The 22,873-nt window shown below is 36.5% G+C and overlaps 1 protein-coding gene and 1 long non-coding RNA gene across 3 annotated transcripts; one reads left to right on the top strand and one right to left on the bottom strand.

Annotated features, from left to right (window-relative positions):
* The first annotated feature begins 6,967 nt into the window (after positions 1–6,967).
* Positions 6,968–8,375, top strand: LOC145641018 (uncharacterized). Its single transcript, XR_014115098.1, has 2 exons — positions 6,968–7,500; positions 8,115–8,375. It is a non-coding gene; the product is annotated as an uncharacterized LOC145641018 (long non-coding RNA).
* An 8,367-nt stretch (positions 8,376–16,742) lies between these two features.
* LOC145641017 (WUSCHEL-related homeobox 4-like) lies at positions 16,743–19,525 on the bottom strand. 2 transcript variants are annotated; one of them, XM_081692219.1, is made up of 3 exons: positions 19,153–19,525; positions 18,118–18,420; positions 16,743–17,344 (listed from the first exon to the last, which is right to left on the bottom strand). In XM_081692219.1, exons 1-3 carry the CDS (start codon positions 19,381–19,383, stop codon positions 17,192–17,194), a joined length of 687 nt encoding a protein of 228 aa, XP_081548345.1. In that variant the 5' UTR covers positions 19,384–19,525; the 3' UTR covers positions 16,743–17,191. The 2 variants fall into 2 exon arrangements, with proteins under 2 accessions (XP_081548345.1, XP_081548344.1); XM_081692218.1 differs by having other exon boundaries at positions 16,743–17,347; positions 19,153–19,523.
* Between the last annotated feature and the right edge of the window lie 3,348 nt (positions 19,526–22,873).

Genomic DNA, 22,873 nt, shown 5'->3' with positions numbered 1-22,873 from the left:
GATTTTACTCTTAATTTTAGCCACTAGGTCTTTTGACTTAGTTTAATTTTTTATTTGAATGTCCACCTGTGCATGGCCTAGACGGAGGTTCTTATGTAAGCATTATGTTAGCCGCTATGTTTTAACCTAGCTTATTTGATTTGTTGTCCATCTGTGTTTTCCACAAACGGTAACTTGGATTGCGCATGCATACATACAAAGCAATTAAATTGATATTGAAAACAAAAAGCAGCTTTTCATTGATAGGCTTTTTATTTACAAAAATTTATAGGCCTCAGAAGTAGTACTGTTTCAAGTTATCTACATTCCAAGTTCTAGACAGCCGCCTGCCGTCTGGAGTTTTCAAGCGGTAGGTGTCGTTTCTTACTTCCTCATAAATCCGGTAGGGGCCTTCCCAATTGGGAGGTAGCTTTCCTTGATCATTGGCCCTACCGGTTGCGTCCATATTTCGTAACACAAAGTCCCCAACTTTCAAGGGTCGTTTATGCACTCTCTTGTTGTAAGCACGAGTCATCCTCAGACGATAAATCTCATGTTGCAAGGTGGCATTGCCTCTACGCTCCAAGAGGGAGTCCAATGTCAGCCGCATGGCCTCCCAGTTTGCCTCTTCATCATATAACATGACTTGAAGAGTCGGTTCATAATGCTCAATGGGCAACGGCTTCAGCACCGTAAACCATGAGAAATGGGGTCTCGTCAGGTGCCCCTTTTTCTGTGGTCCGGATGGCCCACGGGATATGAATTAATTCTTTGGCCCATAAACCACCGACTCTTTCAACTTTCTTCTTTATATAGTCTGAGTTAAGTTTGTTGAAGGGTTTAACCTGGCCATTTACTTGGGGTCGGCCGACTAATGCATAACAGTGTGAGATCCCTTGATCTCCTAACAAAGTTTTTAGCTGAGGCTTCTCAAATTGTGGTCCATTATCAAATACCATAGACATAGGCACCCCAAACAGGGTGATAATGTTCTTCAATATGAAGGAGATGACATCTTTCGTCTTGATGCCTTTTACCGCCTCTGCTTCCACCCACTTGGTGAAATAGTCCACAGCCACAAGAATACAACGTTTTCCGCCTAGTGCAGGCGTATACGGACCTAGAATGTCCATGCCCCATTTAGCAAACGAGACCGGGCAGTGGATTGTCGTCAGATCAGTAGCCAGGCGATGGATAGACTTGCCAAATTGTTGGCACTTGTCACATTTTCTAACAAATTCCATGGCATCTGACTCTAGAGTGGGCCAGGAATAATGACGTCTGGATCTGACGGCTAGCTATCTGTCGCATGAATGAGAGGCGCAGTATCCCGCATACGGCTCTTCGAGAACTTCTCTCCCCTTTTCTGGGGTTACGCACTTTAGTAAGGGCTTCAGAAAACCCGCCTTGAAGAGCTCTCCTTCTCTGATCTTGAAGTTTGCCGCACGCTTTTTCAGCACGGCTGCCTCCTGGGGTGAATCAGGGAGCGTGTCGTTTATGAGATACGCCCGGATGCCATCCATCCAAGTATAATTCGGTCCGGGGCACTTGACTTATATGAAATTCTTCAAGTGTCCCCGCTTCTGCTTTGACCGCCTGTAAATACTTGATCATAGTCGGATGGGTGGCTTCGAACTCACCATGGTATTGGCTAACGACCAACTCAAAATCTTAGCATGCGTCAATTTTTGTTGCCCCTGCCGCCTTACACATGCGGATACCGGCTAGCAGGGCCTCATATTCCCCCTCATTATATGAGGCCTAGAACTTGAACCGTAGTGCATACTCATATTTGTCCCCTTCCAGGTATTCACAGATTATGCCTACACCACAACCGTTCATAGTAAAACTCCCGTCTACATGCACCTTCCAAACCTGATCAAGGTTATCCGGAGCAGCCAGCCTTGTCATTTTGACAATGAAGTCCGCAAACGCCTGACCCTTCACTGCCTTTCTTGGTTTGTAGGAGATTTCAAGATACCGCATTTAAATAGCCCATTTAAGCATTCTTTCGGATGAGTCCAGGGTTGTCATTGGCCGCTTGAGGGGCTGATCTGTATAGATCACCACCAGATGTGCCAAGAATTATGGTTTGAACTTCTTAATAGCCATGTAAAGTGCGAGGCCAAAATTTTCAACCATGGGGTAGTGGAGTTCAGCATTTCTGAGCACATGGCTAATAAAATAGACCAGGAGCTTATTGTTGTCTCTCTCAGCAAGGAGAACAGCACTGAGGGCATGATCTGAGACGGCTAGGTACATGAAAAGTGTCTCCTTTGGCAGAGGGATAAAAAGACTTAGCAAGGAGTGCAAATGTTCTTTCAATTTCTGAAAGGTCGCCTTAGCATCATCTCCCCATTCAAATCTAGTCTTCTTCCTGGTTGCCTAGAAGAAATAAAGGCACTTGTCACCTGACCGGCTGAGATATCCCCCAAGCACAGCCAGGCAACCGGTAAGCCTCTGAGCTTCCTTAATAGTGCGGGGTGACTTCGTGTCAATCACCGCATGTATCTTCTCGGGGTTAGCCTCTATCCCCCTTTGATCAATTAGGAATCCGAGAAAATTCCCAGACTCAACACCAAAAACAAACTTTTTGGGATTTAACATGACCTTATGCCGCCTGAGTGTGGTGAAGGTTTCTTGGAGGTCGGCAAGATGATCTGTCTATAGCTTGGATTTTACTATCATGTCATTAATGTACGCCTATACATTCCTCCCAATCTGATTAATGAAGACCGTATTAATCATCCATTGTAAAGTAGCCGGCGCATTCTTCAAGCCAAACGACATCAGAGTATAACAGACTAAACCCTGATCAGTGACGAAGGCCGTCTTCTCTTGATCATTTTTCCAATGGGGTGTCTGATGGAAGCCGGAGTAGGCATCTATAAAACTCATCAAAGCATTATCGGTTGTAGAATTGTCTAAACTGTCAATCTTTGGAAGCTGATAACTGTCCTTTAGACATGCCTTGTTGAGGTCTGTGTAATCAACACACATACGCCAGGTACCATTTGGATTTCTTACCATCAGAACATTCGCAACCCATTCGGGGAAGTTACATTGTCGAATGAACCCAGCATCCAGCAGCTTTTTTTTTTACTTTGGCAGCTGCCGCTTGACTTCTCTCCTCGCCATGATTTCTTTTCTTTTGTCGGATGGGCATCTTTTTAGAATCCACGGCGAGTTTGTGGACAGCAAGATCCGGGCTGATGCCTGGCATCTCTTTCACTTTAAAGGCAAAGATGTCTTTGAATTCTTTCAGAAGAAGGTGCAGATTTGCACCAAGCCTTTCAAATGCAGTCGTCCTCACCTTAATCGTCCGCTCTAGATTATCGTCCAGAGGGATATCAATGTGCTCACAAGTCGGTTGGGGACGGAGATCATCTGACCATTCCCCGGTAAGTGATTGCCATTTCTTCTTCTTCTTTACCTCCACCACCTTTCAGTTTTTCTTTTTCGTGCGGCTGCTGGAGGGGATGAGTAAGAGTCCTTGACATTGTCAAGGTCGATTGGCTCCTTTAGCTGACCAGTTGCAGAAGCAGTCGGCTTGACGTCTGAGAGATAGCACTCTCTTGTCGTCTTCTGATCTCCGTTGAGGGAAACAACAGTGCCATCATCCCTTTCATATTTGAGAAGCATGAGAACTGGGATGATGACGGCCTTGCACTCGTTTAGAGTGGGTCGGCCAAGAATGATGTTGTAGGCGGTCAATTCCTTGACCACTAAAAATCAGATGACCATGTGTCGCCCTTCTCCTTTTTCCCCTAGCCGGATAGGAATGTCAATTTGCCCGACTGAGTGCACGACTCCTCCCCCACGACTAATGGGTGGGGGACATCGCGCAGATTATTCCTATTGTAATTAAGCCAGGACATACACTTGTAGCTGATGAGGTCAAAAGAGCTACCCGTGTCTATGAGGATCCGGCCAACTAGCTGGATGACGACTTTGCATTCAATGACGACTGGGTCGTCAGGCGATCGGTGAACCTTGCCCCGATCCTTCTCAGTGATGAGGACGTATGGGAATGCCCCACTTGAGGACGATTGTCCATCATCAACTGAATGGATCATCCTCTTCAGATAATCCTTTGTGCCCCGGATGGTCGGGCCAGCGCTTGCGAATCCGCTTGCTCTGGTGTAGACCGGATCCTTATCAGTATCCGAACCGCTAGTAGGCTAGACATTTTTTGATGACTGCCCCGGATTCGTCTTAGAAGCCGCTTTGGACTTCAAAACATATGACTTCAGCAAGCCCTTGTAAGTCAGACAGTCCAACGTCCGCTTGAGACTGTAGCAGTCGTTGGAGTCATGGCCCACTTCCTGATGGAAGTGGCAGAATTTATTTTTGTTCCGCGACTGAACGAAACTCTTCATAGGATTCGGCTTCTCAATAGTCAGCCGGTCATTCACCTCTGTAAAGATGGTGTAGCAGTATTTATTAAATTCATACCGCGAGACATACGGTTTGAATTCTTTCTTTTTCTTTTTGACATTTGATCGGGTTCCACAACCGCCCAAACTTCTTTTCTCTTTTTTCTCTCTTAAGCAATCTAAGCCGGCTGAGTAGACCGACTCTCCTTTTGTTTGTTAGACTTCTTTGAGTCCGATTGATGGCTGGACGAGCATAGGTCGATAGCTTGAATAAAGCTCTCCGCCTCTATCAACGCCTTTTAAAGGGTGAAAACCCTCTTACGGACAAGGTCGAACTTAAAGGTTGATTTGTCCTTTAGATCCTTGAAGAAGTTTGTATAGGAAACCTCGTCAGACAACCCCTGGATTTGAATTCTCACCAGGTTGAACCGCCTAACATAGGAGCAGAGCCCTTCCCTATCTCCCTGCCAGATGGTGCTTAAGTCGAGACTTGTCTTTATGGCAGGGATGTTTATCGAGAAGTTGGAGGCAAACAGGAAGGCAAGCTTCCTAAAACTGTCGATGCACCCGGCTGGCAGGTTGCCAAACCATTGTTAGGCAACGCCCTTAAATGTAGTCGGGAAGTACCGGCACCACATAACGTCCTCTAGCCTCTGCATGTAAATGAGGTTGGAGTAAGCCATGAGGTGGTCCTCCGGGTTGGTGGTACCATCATAAGTACCTACCAACACATTCTTAACCTTGGCCGGCTGTGCCGCCTCAGTTATTTCCTTGGTGAACGCAGAAGTTTGTTTACCAAGTTTGAGCAATCTGAGCTGCCAGTCCAAAGGTTTGACGTTATATGCCGCCTGACCCACAAAGAGGGCCGGTTGCATGAAGTGAGGGGAATACGGACCGTAGACCATAGAAGGTACATACGGTGCATTCCCAATCATCTGAGGGCCAGAGTGGACGGTATTACCGCCTGTATGGCTCTCATGCAAGGATTGAGTATTCCCTGCTGATGTATTCGTAAAGTCGTCTGGAAAGCTCGAAGTAGAGGCTGACTCAGACAGCTGCTGACCTCTTCTGCGGGTGATGATATCCCGAGCGTCAGGAGTTGATTTTTTGTTTCCCTTTGGCTATTCAACCCGGCGGGGATTTCTTGTGTTCTTCTAGGGCAAAAGACTCTTTGACCAGTCAAGGGTCCCGGCTGCCTTGTCCTTTGGATGCGGAGTCGGTTGCCAGTCCTTGACTAGTTTTTTCCTCCCTTGAGGAGTCCTTCTTGCCGACTGACCCTTGCTTGGGTCAGCCTTAATCTTGGTGATCAGATCCTTAATTTCACCCTTGAAACTAAACATGAATTTCATGAGTTCGTCCCGGGTGATAGGGGCGGATCCGCCTGCCATATGGATTTCCCCTTCCGGATGACCAGGGGGTCGGCTTGTACCCTCCTGGCTCTCGCTCCGTTCTAGAGTGTCTATGGGACGGATGCGTTAAGTGATTAGAGAGTCATCTTTGGCTATGTAAGTTTCGACCTGAGGATCATCATCCTCTTGGTCAGTAAAGACCTCCGGCTAATTAACCGGCTGGTCAGGAGGTGGTACAGACTGTTGAACCATCCTTGAGGTACTCTCCCCACAAACGGCGCCAAATGTTTTGGGTGTTTTTGTGCCTAGGGAGAGTTACAGCTCAGAGAATTGTTGCGCGCGGCCTGTACCTGCAAAACAACGGAGACTCCGGGTGGTTAGAGCTCCGCCTCCAACCATCAAGTTAGTACTTGAAGAATAATGGGAGAAAGTGCGGAAAACGAGGAGAGATCTTCTCGGATTCCGAGATCAGGTGATTCTCTGATGTAAGAGAATGTAGGGTATGCTGTAATAACTGTAGATGTCCCAAAATTGGGGGAAATCTCCCTATTTATAGGGTCATTGGGAAATGTGGCCCTAATTAGGTCATTTTGACCTAATAATTCTGGGCTGCACCGCATTGCGACTTTCTCGGGATTTGGGCCGTTGAAGGCTGCCTTTTGCTACCAAGTTCTAGGAGAGACACGTGTCAGAAGGAGATTGGCCCAATTCGGACAAACCAGGGTATGACAGGTGTCAAGGGCTGATTGGGCCATGCGGCATGGATAAAATTACCCAAAACAGATATCATCCAACCAATTGAGGATATCATCCAGTCAATAGAGGATATCATCCAACCAATAAAAGGAAATCATATAATCAATAAAGAATATCATCCATTTAGTAGAGGGTATCATCCAGCCAATAGAGGATATTATCCATGTAATAGAGTATTCATCCAGCAAGTAGAAATATCATCTGACCAATAAAGGATATCATATAGCCAATAAAGGATACCATCTAGTTAGTAGAGGATATCATCCAACCAATAGAGGGTATTATCCAGCCAATAAAGGATACACTACTATAAAATTTGCCAAAGAGACCAGATATAATTGACCTATTATGGATCTCTTTGATCCAAGAGACCATTTATTAATAATAACAGGTCTCAAACTTCATTTGTTTGAAGGTAAAAATATACAAAAGATCAGTTATCTAAGATGATCGATCTCTCTCGCTTTTTTTATATAAAAATAGTTGGATACCAGTTATTAAGAAAACATGTCTCTCTTTTTTTAAAAAAAATTTTGAAAATTAGTAGGAGAGATTGGTTATCCATTAAACAGGTCTCCCTTATATTTACTTAATATAAAAAAGAAACCCCTCTTCCTCTTCTCCCTCCCTCTCCTCCATTCTTCCTCCCTCCCTCTCTCTCCTCGCTTGTTTCTTCTTTAAGTCTCTAACCCCTAAACTCAGAGCACATTCACAACTGTTCTATTCTATATATATATATATATATATATATATATATATATATATATATATATATATATATATATATATTTGTCAACCCAATAATTCAATTGTCTCCCAATATCTACTATGATTTGGTTTGAGTTTGTTCAAATCAGTTGATTAATGTTTAAAAACTCAATTCGTCGATTCCTTTTTTTTCGAAAATAAGCTACTCGCTTCAATGTGATTTTGTTTGGAAACTTGATTTCTTTGATTTGGTTTGATTTTGTTCTCTCTTTTTTAACTATATTGTGAATTTCATTTCTCGATTAGATCGAGCATGCAAGGGCACGGAGAAGGTTGGTTTGATTTTTTTTTTTTTTTTATTTTTTATTTTTTTTTTGTAAATTTCGTCTTTAAGAGTGTTCTTCAATTATGCTATTTTAAAGATCTATAAATTGACTAACATTTTCCTTTTTTCTCAATTATTCTTTTTTTAATTCAAATTCTATGATTTTTAATATTTGTTTTATATTTTTTTCTTCTAGATTTTACTTCATTAGTTGATAATTGGATTTCGTTTCTGCTCTTTTTTTATTTTTTTTTTGGATTTCTTTAAAAAAAAAAAAAAACAAAAAATTGTTTGGTGTTAGGGTTCTTTGAATTAAGATTGTGATTTGTGAGTATATCATTTAAAACGAATTTTATTTTAGATCTCGTATTTTGTATGTTATAATTTCTAGAACTTTTTTTTTCGGTTTTTCATATAGTTTAATTCTTTTTCTTTTTTAAATTTGAAATTTTGTTATTCGTTTTCTTTATAATTGTTTTGATTTATATTTTATGGAGAATAAATTCTGATATTTTAATTTGTTTTTTTAGATTTTCGTTGTTTTTTATATGGTTTTGATTTATATTTTTGGAGATAAATTTTTTTTAATTCTTTTTTATGTGTTTGTATCTGAGGTTGTAGGTGAAGATCTACAAGTTTGGAAGTGGATAAATTTGTAATTAAAGATCTTTAAAGCTTGAAGTTTCTGGGATGGTTTACTCGTAGCATTTCTCTGAATCTTAAAGGAGCTGCAATTTACTGTTTTTTTATTAGCTTTTTTGTATTCAATTTTCACTGATGTTTGTAATTTTGAGGTATACGGAATTTAAGAATTATTTTGTACTCAATACGTAGTATTTATTAATGTAAAAATGAAAATTAAATGCAATTGAGTTATATTGATGATCGAGTTAAATATTTTTTTTTATTTTTAAATGAGGCTAGACCCGTTCGCTTAAATAAGCAGTCTCATTTTTCTACTACTAAAAAAGAGACTGCATATATTAGATAGGCGGTCTCAGTTTTTTTCATTCTAGAGACTGCCTTTAATAAAACAGTCTCTTTGCCAAAGAGACCGCTTAGCTAGAGACAGCCTCTAAAAAAGTCTCTTTAGCCTATTTGAACGGGTCTCTTTGGCTAATTTTATAGTAATGATATCATCTCGCCAACATTAAAAATCTACATTTTATCAGTCAGCATTGATGAAACATTTTGTAAACATTTCGTGAATCCAGATTGTCACAATACGTTCTCATTACGAAGCAATTAAGCACTTATGTATCCCTAAATCAGGCCGAATAAATACACTATTGTAATTTTGAAATGACGCACCACCTAATCCATGAACACTAGTAGAGTTTAGCGCGAATTGTGATGACAATGTCCAATCTGCCATAGTGCATGGCATAATTTCGAGTTTGTTAATGATAAAAGCAATGCCAAATATTTTTGAAATTCAACCATGTTTTTACTTTTCTAGTTTTCTCCCTTGACGTAAATCTTTTAATGGTCCCACATCAAAAATTAGCCACTTGTAGATTTATTCGTGATATGTTTGGCTGTAAGTTGTCTCCATTTATAGCCTAATGTATGCTTGCCAACTTTCAATATAGCATAATATAGACCTTTTATTTGTCAAATTGTATATACCATGTACTGTTATAGTAACAATCAACCCAATTTTATACAACTCGTAATGTAATTAAACATGAGTTGATTGAAAATTAACCTACTATATATATTTGAGATTGATTTATTTCTCTTTCTCCGTATTAATTAAATTGATTGATAAAAATATCTGAAGCTTCAAACTCAATTGATTGATGAATCCACCATAAAACAATCAAACTCAAAATTAGTTACACGACCTAATTATTGTCACCTCTAGGACGTAGTATATAATAAGTGATATTCCTCTTACCTAAAAAGTTTTTAAAGCAACACCTATGCAATAAGGTGCTTTAGTAGTGAAAAATTTCAATGTTATTTACTACCTCCGGATCATATTATATGCAACTTTGGGGTATTATTTGTGAGATATAAAAAATTTCAAAGTTGCATATAATACGATCCGGAGGTAGTAATTAACACTTATGGGGAATATCATTATTTTAGTTTAGGCTTGATTAGAGCACTTGTATTCATCAAACTAGTATAGGCTTGATTAGAGGACTTGTATTCATCAGACTATAGTATACAAAAATAATTTAACAATCAAACAGCTGTAAAAATATACATACTATCATTATATACCCCTCATGACGAGGACATTCTAAAGTTTTTATCTTACTTTCTATAAAAAAATAAATAAATAAAATAAAATAGGAAATAAAGGAATCTAAAAATCCAACCTTTGCACGATCTGACAATAAAAATCCAACCTTTCATTAATCTCAAAAAAATTCAACCTATACACCTTACCTTCATCTAAAGATCCATTACCTGTTGAGAACCGGTATTTGTAAGTTATATACCACGTGTCAGCCAATAATAGGTCAGTTAACTTTTTAATTATTAAAAAACAAAATTAATTAAAAGAAAAAAAAAACAGAAACCCTTTCCACCACCACCACCTTCCCCTCCCTCCCTCCCTCCCTCCCCTACGTGCCCACAACACCAATCAGCTCACCAGCTACACCAATCAACAACACCAATCACCCGATGAACAACCACACCACTCCGATGAACTCACGCACAACAACATCCCCACAATCACCGAACACTGCATCCCGGAATCTTCATTGACCACCTGACCAGCTCACCACATTGCCACCACTCAGCACCACAACACCAATCAGCTCACGCACATTGTAGAATTGTAGAATGGTTGTATGTCACATGGTAGACATGTGACTATTTTGTCTTATTTGCAGTGGCTCTATTTCATTGGTGACAGTTGTTAGCTTGGCGTATTTTTCTCTAGAATGATATGTATTCCTAGGTTAGAATGGATCTAGGGATTGTAAGGAGCACTGATATAAATATCCTTGTAAGGTTGCGCAGCCAAGGAAGAGAAACCCGAGAGTAATTGTATACTCACAAAAGTAGTGTACACTTAAAAAAACCTGAATCAAAAGAAAACAACAAGTTTTGCTGATAAAGTTATCTCTGATTACTTTCTTTTCATGGTATCAGAGCAGAAAACGCCCAAAATCAAGTAAAATCATCATAACAATCCGAAAGTTTCAATCTTTGAAGTTCAAAGATGCCAGAAACAAATGAATCTGGTGCAAATCAGACTGGAAATGCTTACGCAGATCCCTACTATATGGCCAACTCTGACCATAATAGTTCTAATCAGCAATTGGGAATCATCATTTTTAATGGTGAGAACTACCTAAACTGGACCAGAAGCATAAGAATGGCTTTGGGTTCGAGTCACAAGCTTGGATACATTGATGGTAAGTTGAGGAGGCCAAACCCAGGTGATGCAGATTATGGGAAGTGGTACAGGAACGATAATGCAGTAAGAGGATGGATCTTAGCTTCAATGACTACAAACTTGGCTGAAAGTCTCATTTACTTGGAAACTTCCAAGGAGTTATGGGATGAAGTCAAGGAGAGATATGGCCAGACTAATGCACCACTGCTCTATCAACTTAAGAAAGAGCTGAGTGACTTGAAGCAAGAGAATCAAGCAGTTGGCAATTTTTATTGCAAGCTCAAGAATTTATGGGATCATATTTCTTCTATTGAAGGAATACCAGAGTGTACATGTGGAGCAATGAGCAAATGCACATGTAACATGATGAAGAAGTTGGCTGATGCAGAGTCACTGAACAAACTCATTCAGTTCTTGATGGCATTGAATGAAGGCTTCGAGAACATAAGAGGAAACATTCTTGCAATGGAGCCATTACCACCTGTGAACAGAGCCTTTCATCTTGTTCAACAACAAGAAAAACAGAAAGAAATCACTGGAAACATGAGCACAAATACTGAAGTCAGTGCAATGAATGTGAAAAGACAACCAACAAACAATTGGCAGAGAAGAGAATCCAAGGAAGCCAAAATGAAGAAGAAATGTGACCATTGCTTGATGAAAGGTCACACGAAGGAAGAATTCTTTGAGCTCCTAGGGTATCCAGATTGGTTCAAGAACCCACTAAAAGGAAAGAGCAAAAAGGTGGATGCAAATGTCAACAAACAGAATGCTGAGCCTGCAAGTGAAACCCCTCTCGACAAGAATTTTGAACATGGTGAATGCAGTGGAACAAAACCAGATCCCAGCCTGATATCAACCGTGGTGCAGGAAGTCATGAAGGCAATGAGTGAGAAGCAACATTTGGCTAACTTTGCAGGTAATCTCTTAGCCACTAATGTAGGACATTACTTTCAAGTTTTTGATCCTGGTAGCTGGATAGTCGATTCTGGTGCTTCTGACCACATGGTCGGAAATAGAGGTTTGTTTGCTGAAATAAGAAGTTTGAAATTTCCTATAAAAAGTAGGACTTCCCGATGGGCAAGTCAAGAATGTGAAGGAGATAGGATCAGTAAAGTTGACAGATAATATTATGCTGAAAAATGTTCTGTTACTGCCTGATTTCAAGCATAATTTAATGTCAGTTAGCAAGTTAATAGAAGATGGAATATATATGGTGAATTTTGATAAAAATGGGTGCTTGATACAGGACCCTACCAGTAAGAGAGTGATTGCTGAAGGAAGAAGTGAAGAAGGAATCTATAGGCTGAATTTTGGACAGAATGAAGAGAAGAGTAGATCTAATGGGAAATGTTCTGTGAATAATGTAAGTAGGAAAGAAAATTTGAGCATTTTACATGCTAGATTGGGACATGTGTCTTTATCAAAAACGAAACATTTGAGCTTTTGTGGTTGTAAGAATTTAAGTGAATATTTTTGTGATACTTGTTGTGTGACAAAGCATCATAGAATGCCTTTAAAACCAAGCAATACTATTGCTAGCAGAATTTTTGAGTTAATCCATATCGATTTATGGGGACCTTATAAGGTCAAAAATGTTACAGGTGCAAGCTATTTCTTAACTATAGTCGATGACTATAGTAGAGCAACATGGACACAGTTGTTGTCCAATAAAGAACAGGTGAAAGGAATTCTCAACAATTTCTTGCATTTTGTTGAGAACCAATATGAGTGCAAGGTGAAAACCTTGAGAAGTGATAATGGGACTGAAATTTTTCAGTCAGAATGTGGTAAAGTTCTAGCAGAAAGAGGAATTTTACATTAGAGAAGTATACCAGGAGTGCCTCAGCAAAACGGAAGAGTGGAAAGAAAACACAGATTCCTCCTTGAAACCGCAAGAGCAATTAGGTTGCATGCAGGGTTACCTAGATATTTCTGGGGTGAATGTATACTATCTGCAACTTATTTGATTAATTTGTTACCAAGTTCAGTCTTAGGGTGGAAGACACCTTTTGAGAGATTGAATAAAAGGAAACCAGAATATGATCACCTAAGAATCATAGGGTGTTTATGTTATGGTTTACCTACTGTGAAAAAGAGTGATAAATTTGGTGAAAAAGGAATAAGATCTGTGTTAATAGGGTATCCATATGGTCAAAAGGGTTATAAACTCTTTGACTTAGAAAAAAGAAAGATTTATATGTGCAGGGATGTAAAATTTGAGGAAAGAATATTTCCTTTTCTCAATAAAAAAGAACCTGTTTTGCAAAATTTGTATAAACAGGTGTTTCTTCCAGATATCAATTCAGAAGATCAAGAAAGAAATGATGAAGGTCGTGGAGATAACTCTCTTATTGAAGAAAGTTTAGAAACTCTGGAGTTGTTTGATGCTAGTGAATCTGTGCATATGGATTCTGAAACTTCTGAACAAATATTTCACAATGATGAAAGTGCAGCAGTTGAACAAGAAGTTGCAACACAAAGTATGCCTATTCAGGAAGAAAATGCAGAACCTAAGGAGACAAGAAGATCAGAAAGAGAAAGAACTGTCTCCAAGAAGCTCAAGGATTACATCTATAAGATTCCTGGTATGACAGGTCAATCGGATGAATCTGCAGCTTTTACAGTCCATATTGTAAAAGGAATGAAAAATCACTCTCCTGATTATATTGCTTGTATGAGCAAAATAATCAAAGTGACTGAGCCAGACAGATATGAACAAGCTGAAGGGCATCCTGGATGGGAAGCAGCAATGCAAGAGGAGTTCCAGGCAATGGAGAAAAATGGAACCTGGGAAATGGTGACTCTTCCCGAGGGTAAAAGAGCCATTGATTGTAAATGGGTGTATAAGGTGAAGTATGATAGAGAAGGAAATGTTGTTAGATTAAAGGCAAGAATAGTAGCTAGAGGTGACAAGCAGATAAAGGGAAAGGATTATAAACATACATTTTCCCCAACAACAAAATTGAGTACAGTAAGGATTTTTATAGCTCTTGCTACTATCAAAGGATGGAAGTTGCAGCACCTGGATGTAAATAATGCCTTTTTGCACGGGTATCTTGAGGAAGAAATATACATGAAGCCTCCAAAAGGATATAAGAAAGCTGATGAAGGAAAGGTTTGCAGATTGAAGAGAATCATTTATGGTCTGAAACAGGCTTCAAGAGCTTGGAATTGTGCTTTAAAGGGATTTTTGATACAGCTTGGATACATTCAGTCCAAGAAAGATTATTCCCTTTTTACAAAAGAAGAGAATGGAAAGCAAGCAATCATTCTAGCTTATGTAGATGATTTGCTAATAACAGGTGATAACTTGGAAGAAATAGAAAGGGTGAAGCAGAATTTGGACAAAGAATTCATCATTAAGGATCTTGGTGAGCTGAGATTCTTTGTCGGGATTGAGATTGATAGGAATGAAAATGGAATTATCTTGAACCAGAGAAAATATATTCTCGATATCTTGAAGAATAATGGTATTCAAGACTGTAAAGTTGCTAAATTCCCTTTCCCTAAGGGGATGAAACTATCAACTGACAGTGGAGAAGTTCTTCAAGAACCTGAAATTTACAGACGAATCATTGGACAACTGTTGTATCTGAATATCACAAGACCCGACATTTCATACTCAATGCAGCAACTGTCTCAATTTATGCAATGTCCTAGAAAACCTCATCTTCAAGCTGCTATTCATGTCATGAGATATTTGAAAGGAACAATGGACTGGGGATTGTTTTATCCCAGTGAATCTGAATTGAAAATTCAGGGATACTCTGATGCTGATTGGGGAAGATGTGCTTTCAGCGCTAGATCCTTGACAGGATACTGCATTTTTATTGGGAAATGTCTAGTATCCTGGAAAACTAAGAAGCAAAAGACTGTTTCTAAGTCATCCACAGAGGCTGAATATAGGAGTATGTCACATACCACTAGCGAATTGGTATGGGTTGATGATATTCTTCAGAATTTGAAGGTGCAGGTCGAGAAGCCTATTCCGCTACATTGTGACAACAAGTCAGCTGAGCATATAGCTCAAAATCCAATCTTTCATGAGAGGACTAAACACCTCAACATTGATTGTCACTATGTGAGAGATCACATTGAAGAAGGATTCCTCACAACTGTCCATGTTCAGTCAGCTCATCAATTGGCTGACATCTTGACCAAATCCCTCACTCAGCAACAACATAATTTTCTTTCTTTCAAGTTGGGTCTTGTTTCTCACCCCAAGCTCCAACTTGAGGGGGGGGATGTAGAATTGTAGAATGGTTGTATGTCACATGGTAGACATGTGACTATTTTGTCTTATTTGCAGTGGCTCTATTTCATTGGTGACAGTTGTTAGCTTGGCGTATTTTTCTCTAGAATGATCTGTATTCCTAGGTTAGAATGGATCTAGGGATTGTAAGGAGCACTGATATAAATATCCTTGTAAGGCTGCGCAGCCAAGGAAGAGAAACCCGAGAGTAATTGTATACTCACAAAAGTAGTGTACACTTAAAAAAACCTGAATCAAAAGAAAACAAGTTTTGCTGATAAAATTATCTCTGATTACTTTCTTTTCACACATCCCACACCAACCACCTGACCAGTCTGCAACAACAATGTAGTCACCATCTACACCAATCAACAACACCAATCACCCCTTTACCCTCATCACAAAATCACAATTGCCGCCCAACAATAGCCAAATTAAAAAAAATTAATATCATTAATTAAGATCGAACGGTGGTTATTTGATAATTTCGATTTTCGGTGATGATGAGCGGTGGTTATTCATTCAATGATGAAGGTTGATGATGTATTTTGATGGTGTTTGAAAAAGGGAATCAAAACCCAAGTTGGAGCAGCTAATTCAGATTGAAGAAGAAATAGGGGGCGAGTTTAGGGGTCGAGTTTTGTTGGTGGCTCAGGTGGTTGGGATTTTGGGGTGGTTGGTGTTAGGGCCGGGATTTTGTGGGTGGTTGGTGTTAGGGCTGGGGTTTTGCGGGTTTCGGGGCGGCAGGTGGTGGGTTGTTTCCGTTTTGTGGTGGGTTGTTGGGGTTGTTTCTGGTTTTTTTGGTGGGTTGTTGGGGTGGCAGAATTGGTGGATTGGTGGGTTGTTTATTAGGAGAGGAGAGAGAAAGAGGAGGAGGAGTGAGAAGGAAAATTAAGAGAATTAAAAAAAAAAAAAAAAATTAACCTGTTTAACAGGTTCAAGGTCAAATGGACCTGTCAAAGAAGGTGGGGGGCAAAGGTTGGATTTTTGTGAGATTATGAAAGGTTGGATTTTTATTGTCAGACTGGCCAAAGGTTGGATTTTTAGATTCCATTTTTCCAATAAAATAAAATTATGGTCATTATAGTGTATTTCATTTACTCTACCTTTCGATCTTTTAATAATGCAATACATTAACTTAATAAGCTAGCTAATTAAAACTTATTAGCAAAATTTTCCTTGGATAATTTCTCAACTTTATATCACTCACTAATCACAATTAAATACTTATTCATACCCAATATAAAACTCCTTACTAATTATTTGAAATGAATATTACAAGGCAAAATAGAGATGTTTGACAAATTTTTATATTACTATTATTATATTTTACAAAGTTTAATGGATATTTTTTTTTCCAATGACATTGGAAATATATATATGATCTCAATAAAAAAAAATATTAAAAAATGGAGGGGGTGCATTTGATTTTAAATTTAAAACAGACCTTTCATCATTTTCATTGTAGATTTGTAATTTTTGAAGAGTTTTTCAATAAAGTAACTTAAAGAACTAATTATATATCATAATAATGCTAGTATAGACAAATTGAAGAAGAGTAAAAATATATTGGTACATAGACTTCAGTGTCCTTTAGCTGAAAGCAATAAATCTGAAATCCTTTTTATTCATCAACTTAATTCTTATAGTCAAAAGGATCACCCCACCACTTACAATTAAAAATAAATATTTGATAAAAGAAAAAGATAGTTGCAATGCACTTTGAGCGTTAAAAAGTCAGAAAATCTGGCATTAATAAGAAGGAGCATAATAACATACCTAACTGTTACTACAAAGATAGATCATCTTGTCTTTCTTCTTTTCCTATATGAGAAAAAAGGGAAAAGAAGAAAGAAAAGCGCATCTCCATCATCATCATAAACATAATTAAGATGAATAATACTAATACTAACTTTAATAATGGTACTCCATCTGTCCCTTAATTTTTGCCCCATATAACTCGTAAAGCTCTCACAAATAATTGGTCCATGGAGTAAACAAAAAGGGACCGAGGGAGTACTAGTTTAGAAATTACTACACAATTATAATGCAAGTTACATATGATAAATCCTCCTTCATTATTCATCGGCTTTCCGGGTGCAATGGGAATAACTCAAGGGTTTTGTCTTCCTCATTCATATGATCCTTCTTCGGGTTCGTGTCCGAGCATTCGAATGTAAGCCAGCTCCTATACTTCCTCTTGTATGGACTTATCTGTTGCTGTTCTATGTCTGCCTGCTATGAGCATAACAAGAATAATTAATATTTTAAGTAAGACGTATTGGTAAACAACGTAACTTTTTAATTACATTAGTAGGTTAAAATATTTAACTATTATTGTCATATTATACTTGAAGTAACCTAGTCATTTGCATTTATAATGAAATCTAGAAGAAATAATGTGAACCCCACTTTGGTTATAAAGTAATGTGATTTTTTTTACAGACAACTACTATGTATTTGAAAAAAATAAAGACTTAGGTCTCATTCAATCCGCATTATTTTTGATGAATTAAAATTATTTTTATTGAAACAAAATTATATTTACTAAAATTAAATTATTTTTACTGAACTTAAATTAATTTTACTGCACTTAAATTATTTTTGATGAACTGAAATTATTTTTACTGATTTTCTATTGTAATTCTTCTTTAAGTTTTATTATGTACCAATTCCATCATGATTAAAAATGTGACATGATTCTCAATAAAATTAAACCTTTGACTAAAGTAACTAGTGATGTATCTTTTAATACCATCATGAAAAATAATTAGTTTTCCAATCATCATTTATTTTAGGTTTAATAAGTTTAGAAAAGTTCATTTAAAATAAATTTAGATTTCACATCAGATAAGTTTAATTTTAAAAAAATAAGTTTAGATAAATTCACTTAAGTTAAGATAGTGAAAATCAGGTGAATAAAACACACCTTTAATAATATATATGACAAATTGACAAAATGTAATGCGTAATAAATGGTATACATAATTATACGTATATATGCATACCCTTGTGTCTAGATTTAATGAAATGGAAGTGTCAATTTGAGTAGGAGCAGCAGTAGGTGTCCTGGGGTTGTGACTAAGGCCAAGGATACTGCGTTTTTGCTTTTGTCTTTCGCGAGCTTTATGATTTTGAAACCAGTAAAATACATTCTTTCCTTCGATCTTGCCGTACTTACTTAGCTGCTCCGTTATCTGCTCTATTTGTTGCGCATTCGGCGTCCGCATTCCTCCTCTGTACAACATCTCTAAGATCCCTATCTGCTCTTGCGTAGGGTTCCATCTCGTTCCACCCGGATGCGATTCCACCTACCAAATAAGATCCATCTTCATGTGATTAGTATAAATATATACAGCATGTAGCACACAGTAGCTATGTGCAAGTATATGTTTAAGTAAGAGTCTGTTTTGTTTACCTTATTTTCACTTATTTAGGGTCTAATATGATCAGTAAGTTCATATAAGATCACTTCAAGAAAAATATGTTCTCATGAGGGTATTCATGTACAAATTATAAAAAAAATAAGTTTCGATAAATTCAGATAAGTTAATATCAGTTCAATCTTGTTCAAATAACATTGATTACATTAGCAAACATATTTCCTCACCTATTCTCCTTTAGTTGCATCATTTTTACATCTTAATGATATACTACATATTATATTTCAAATTATAATTATTGTTTATATATTCTTTTTTAATGTACTTACAAATATTTATTAATGAAAGTACTCATTAGTAAACATAAAAATAAAATTGTTGCAAGTAAAAGAGAACAAAGGAAGTACGTTTAACATTATATAATACTTCAGCAGCCCGGAACTTTATGTACCAAGTCTAACCAAAAAAGTAAATATTAGCATACATAATGTTCAAGCTGAGAACATATAGTTGCCTAATATATATGGTTGTCCTCTCATTCTTATTACTATACACTTTGCTAAACTAATTTCCTTTACAAAGAAGCAATGTTTCTTGTTTTTTAAAAAAAAACGTAACAATGATCAAGGCAGTAGTAATTAAACTCGGATTATGAATTACCTGTTGAGTGGCTGAATCTTTCTTATGATCAGAAGGGGAAACAACCTTTCTTGGACCGCTCTCGGGTTTTATGAAGCTCTTGAGATCAAAACTAGGGTGATTAACAACATTGTTGGTGGCAACCTTAGGAGCAAGAGGCCGAAACCGTTTGCACCCGAGAGAAAGGGCAGCTTGGGAGTCATGAGATTGATGATTATCCCAAAAGCCACGTGCAAACGGGTGCACCTTCATGCTACTACTACCCTTGACGTCGAAAAATAGAATGAATGAACGATGGAGAGCGCCAACGTAGTTAGTCTCTAATTATATAGAGATATAATGGTAATAATGATGATGATAATGAATAATAATAATAATAGTAGAAATATAAAGAGAAAGATATAAGTAGAAAAGAATGAAGGACAAGTAGAGAATGAAAGAAGATTGATGATAATAGTAAAGGTGAGAAAAGAAAGTGGGAAATGAGGTGGTGTTTGGAAGAACCAAGACCAAATGATGAGGTGAGGTTGACTTATGATTTCTAATACCAAAAAGAATTGAATAAAAGTTGGAAAAAGAAAAAAAAAAGTGAGTGAATGAATGAATGAGAATGATGGTAATTAGATGGGTAATGAGCGTGTGGGTAAAATGTATGCGTGTGTTGTTGAGGAGTCTAATCAAAGGAGGAGGGGACGTGTTTTTCTTGCTTTCATCATTACATTGTGTATGTGCTTTTCGGTGGCCTTTGTTTGGCTCTCATATCAGTAGGGCTTAGCAATTTAAACTTTATTATTATGTCTAGCTAGATATATATACTTCTTCCGTATTTCCACTACGATGCGTCTTTACATGTATTGTAGTTGTAAATGATTATTTTATCTTTTTTATATACTCTTAAAGGTTAATCTTTGTAAATAGTTTTTTTTTTTTTTTTTTTTTTTTTTTTTGAGAAGTACTAATTCAGTATGATCATTCCCGTAATAATTATTAATATCTTTGAATGATAATATGTGGGACATAAGTAAAATGTCTCTCATAATTGTATTCATTTTTTATTTTATTATTTATTTTATTATTTTTTATTATTATTATTTTTTTATTTTTTTATTTTTTTATTTTTTTTATTTTTTTTATTTTTTTTTTTGTATGAATCATATAGAATTGTAAAAGAATTCCATAAGAATTGTGTAAAAGTTAATTAAATTGAACAAATGAATAAAGTAACAACGAGTAAAGTTTTAAGCGCATCAAATAATAATTGGCGTTCTGTAGTTAGGTGCAAATCAACTCGAATTATGATGTATTGGAGTATACTATTAGATTTTAGATCATCGGATGATAAACACATAAGGAAAAGTAACGTTTAAGAGGGAATGAATGAGGCAAGGGAAAATGAAAAGATACCTCCACCAATCCTAAAACACGAAAATGGAGCATTTTTAGCTTTTTAAGATACGGATTGATATATGAATTTGGGTTTATAAAATAAGAAATAAAGTAGTGAAGGCCGTCTTTTAGTGGTAGAAATTGTTGAAAAAACAAAACCAAATCCACCTGAAAGGCAATATGATCTACATTCCTCTTCTTTGGGAACTGTAGTCCCAATTTCCCAAATAGTGTAAATCCACAATCACACTTTTCTTTTGTATAGTATTATAAATTGACTTTAGTACCCGCTACTATTAATTAGAGATAACTACTAATTTAGTCATATTTATGTGTCAAAATCTTGCGTTTGAAATACTAGATTTGGCTACACTAATCAGTACAGTTAGGAACAAGTGTTAATACCACAAAAAAAAACAAAAAAAAAAAAAAACAAAAAAAAAAAAAAAAAAAACAAGTGTTAATACTTTATATGATTTAATTGTAATTAGTCCATGTATGGTCCTCTTTCACCGTATACGATTTGAAACTTGCTCATGTTCCTTTTCTAGATGCATGCTAATTTATGCAAAGTATATATTAATTTATTCCGTAATATTTTATATTTTTGTTTGCTATAAATATATGTGGTATTAAAAATTAATCTATTCTGTTAAGCCTTAATATTGTATTTAGCTTTTGGGCCTATGTTTAAGCCCTAATATGTTTTAGGTTGTATATAAACCTTGTCATCCAAAAATACAAAGCAATTCCTGACATGATATCGGAGCCTCTAACGTATTAAACTCTATTTTTTTTTTTTTTTTTTTTTTTCTGTCACTAGTAGAAAAAGAGCAATTAGCATTGGTTCAAACCCGGTCTAAGGCACCGGTTTGAACCGCTTTCTATGTGGGGTGTTAATTACCCCCCTTTTTAGCACCGGTTCAAAACCGGTGCCCTAAACCAGTTTTGGCACCGGTTAACCGGTGCCTTTAATTATTTTGGCCACCAGTTAACCAGTGCCTAAAATAGTCTCCCGCGTAAATTTTTTTGGTGGCAGCTAGTTTTGGCACTAGTTAACCGGTGCCTTTTCACTCAACATTTCTTTTTCCATTTTTCGTGCAATAATATTTAAAAAAAAAACACCCTGTTTTCAGCCATAATAATAACCTGTTATTCCAGCAATAATATAAAATAAAATAATTAATATTATTATTATTATAATTAATAATAATATTAATATTATTAAATAATATAATAAGATACAAATAATATTAAAAACAAGAATTCATATATATATATATATATATATATATAGATATAAATATTCCCAAACGCAATACAATAAAAAAAGTGTTATATATATATATACAAATGATAGTAAGTAAATTATGAATAATAATATAGTTCAAAAGTTAACATAAATTTACAATTAAAATGACATTTACATGTTGAAGGTGATAAAAGACACCAACATGTCACGAACTTCATTAAGCTTCTTGATTGTTAACGGACCATCCTTTTGGACCTTGCAAAACTTAAAATACAAAAAAATTATGTTAGAATTAATTAATTAGGCAAAATAATATGTATTTTATCAAATATGACCTATATGATTTCTATTTAGCCCATTTCCTACATTTCTTATCAAATGTACCATTTATTTCTCATAACATGTCAATGTCATCTAGTTTTATGTGTCTAAGCCCTAAAATTGAATCAAAAGAGCATTTTATTAAGGTTTAAGACGCTTTTTTACTCAAAATGGCCCAAATATGGCCTATATGACTTTACTTTGCCCATTTCCTACATTTCTTATTAAATGAACTTTATTTATCTCAAAACATGTTAATATTATCTAGTTATAGGTGTATAAGGAAAGAAATCACATCAAAAGAGCATATTAATACAAAATGGCCCAAATATGGCCCATATGACTTCTATTAAGCCCATTTTTTACCTTTCTTGTCAAATGACCTTTTATTTCTCATAACATGTCAATGTTGGGTAATATTAGGTGTCTAAGGCTAGAAATCACATCAGCATAGCATTTCATTAAGTTTAACAATGCATTTTACTCAAAAATGGCCCAAATATGGCCTATATGACTTCTATGTAGCCCATTTCCTACATTACTTATCAAATGAACTATTTCTTTCTCATAACATGTCAATGTCACCTAGTTTTATGTGTCTAAGCCCTAAAATTGAATTAAAAGAGCATTTTATTAAGGTTTAAGACACTTTTTTACTCAAAATGGCCCGAATATGACCTATATGACTTTACTTTGCCCATTTCCTACATTTCTTATTAAATGAACTTTATTTATCTCATAACATGTCAATATTATCTAGTTATAGGTTTATAAGAAAATAAA

This window comes from Chenopodium album, chromosome 7 (assembly GCF_948465745.1).
Source record: "Chenopodium album chromosome 7, dcCheAlbu1.1, whole genome shotgun sequence".
Lineage (NCBI taxonomy): Eukaryota > Viridiplantae > Streptophyta > Magnoliopsida > Caryophyllales > Amaranthaceae > Chenopodium > Chenopodium album.
The sequence above is the reverse complement of the archived record's forward strand: the minus strand, read 5'-3'. Positions and strand labels throughout refer to the sequence as shown.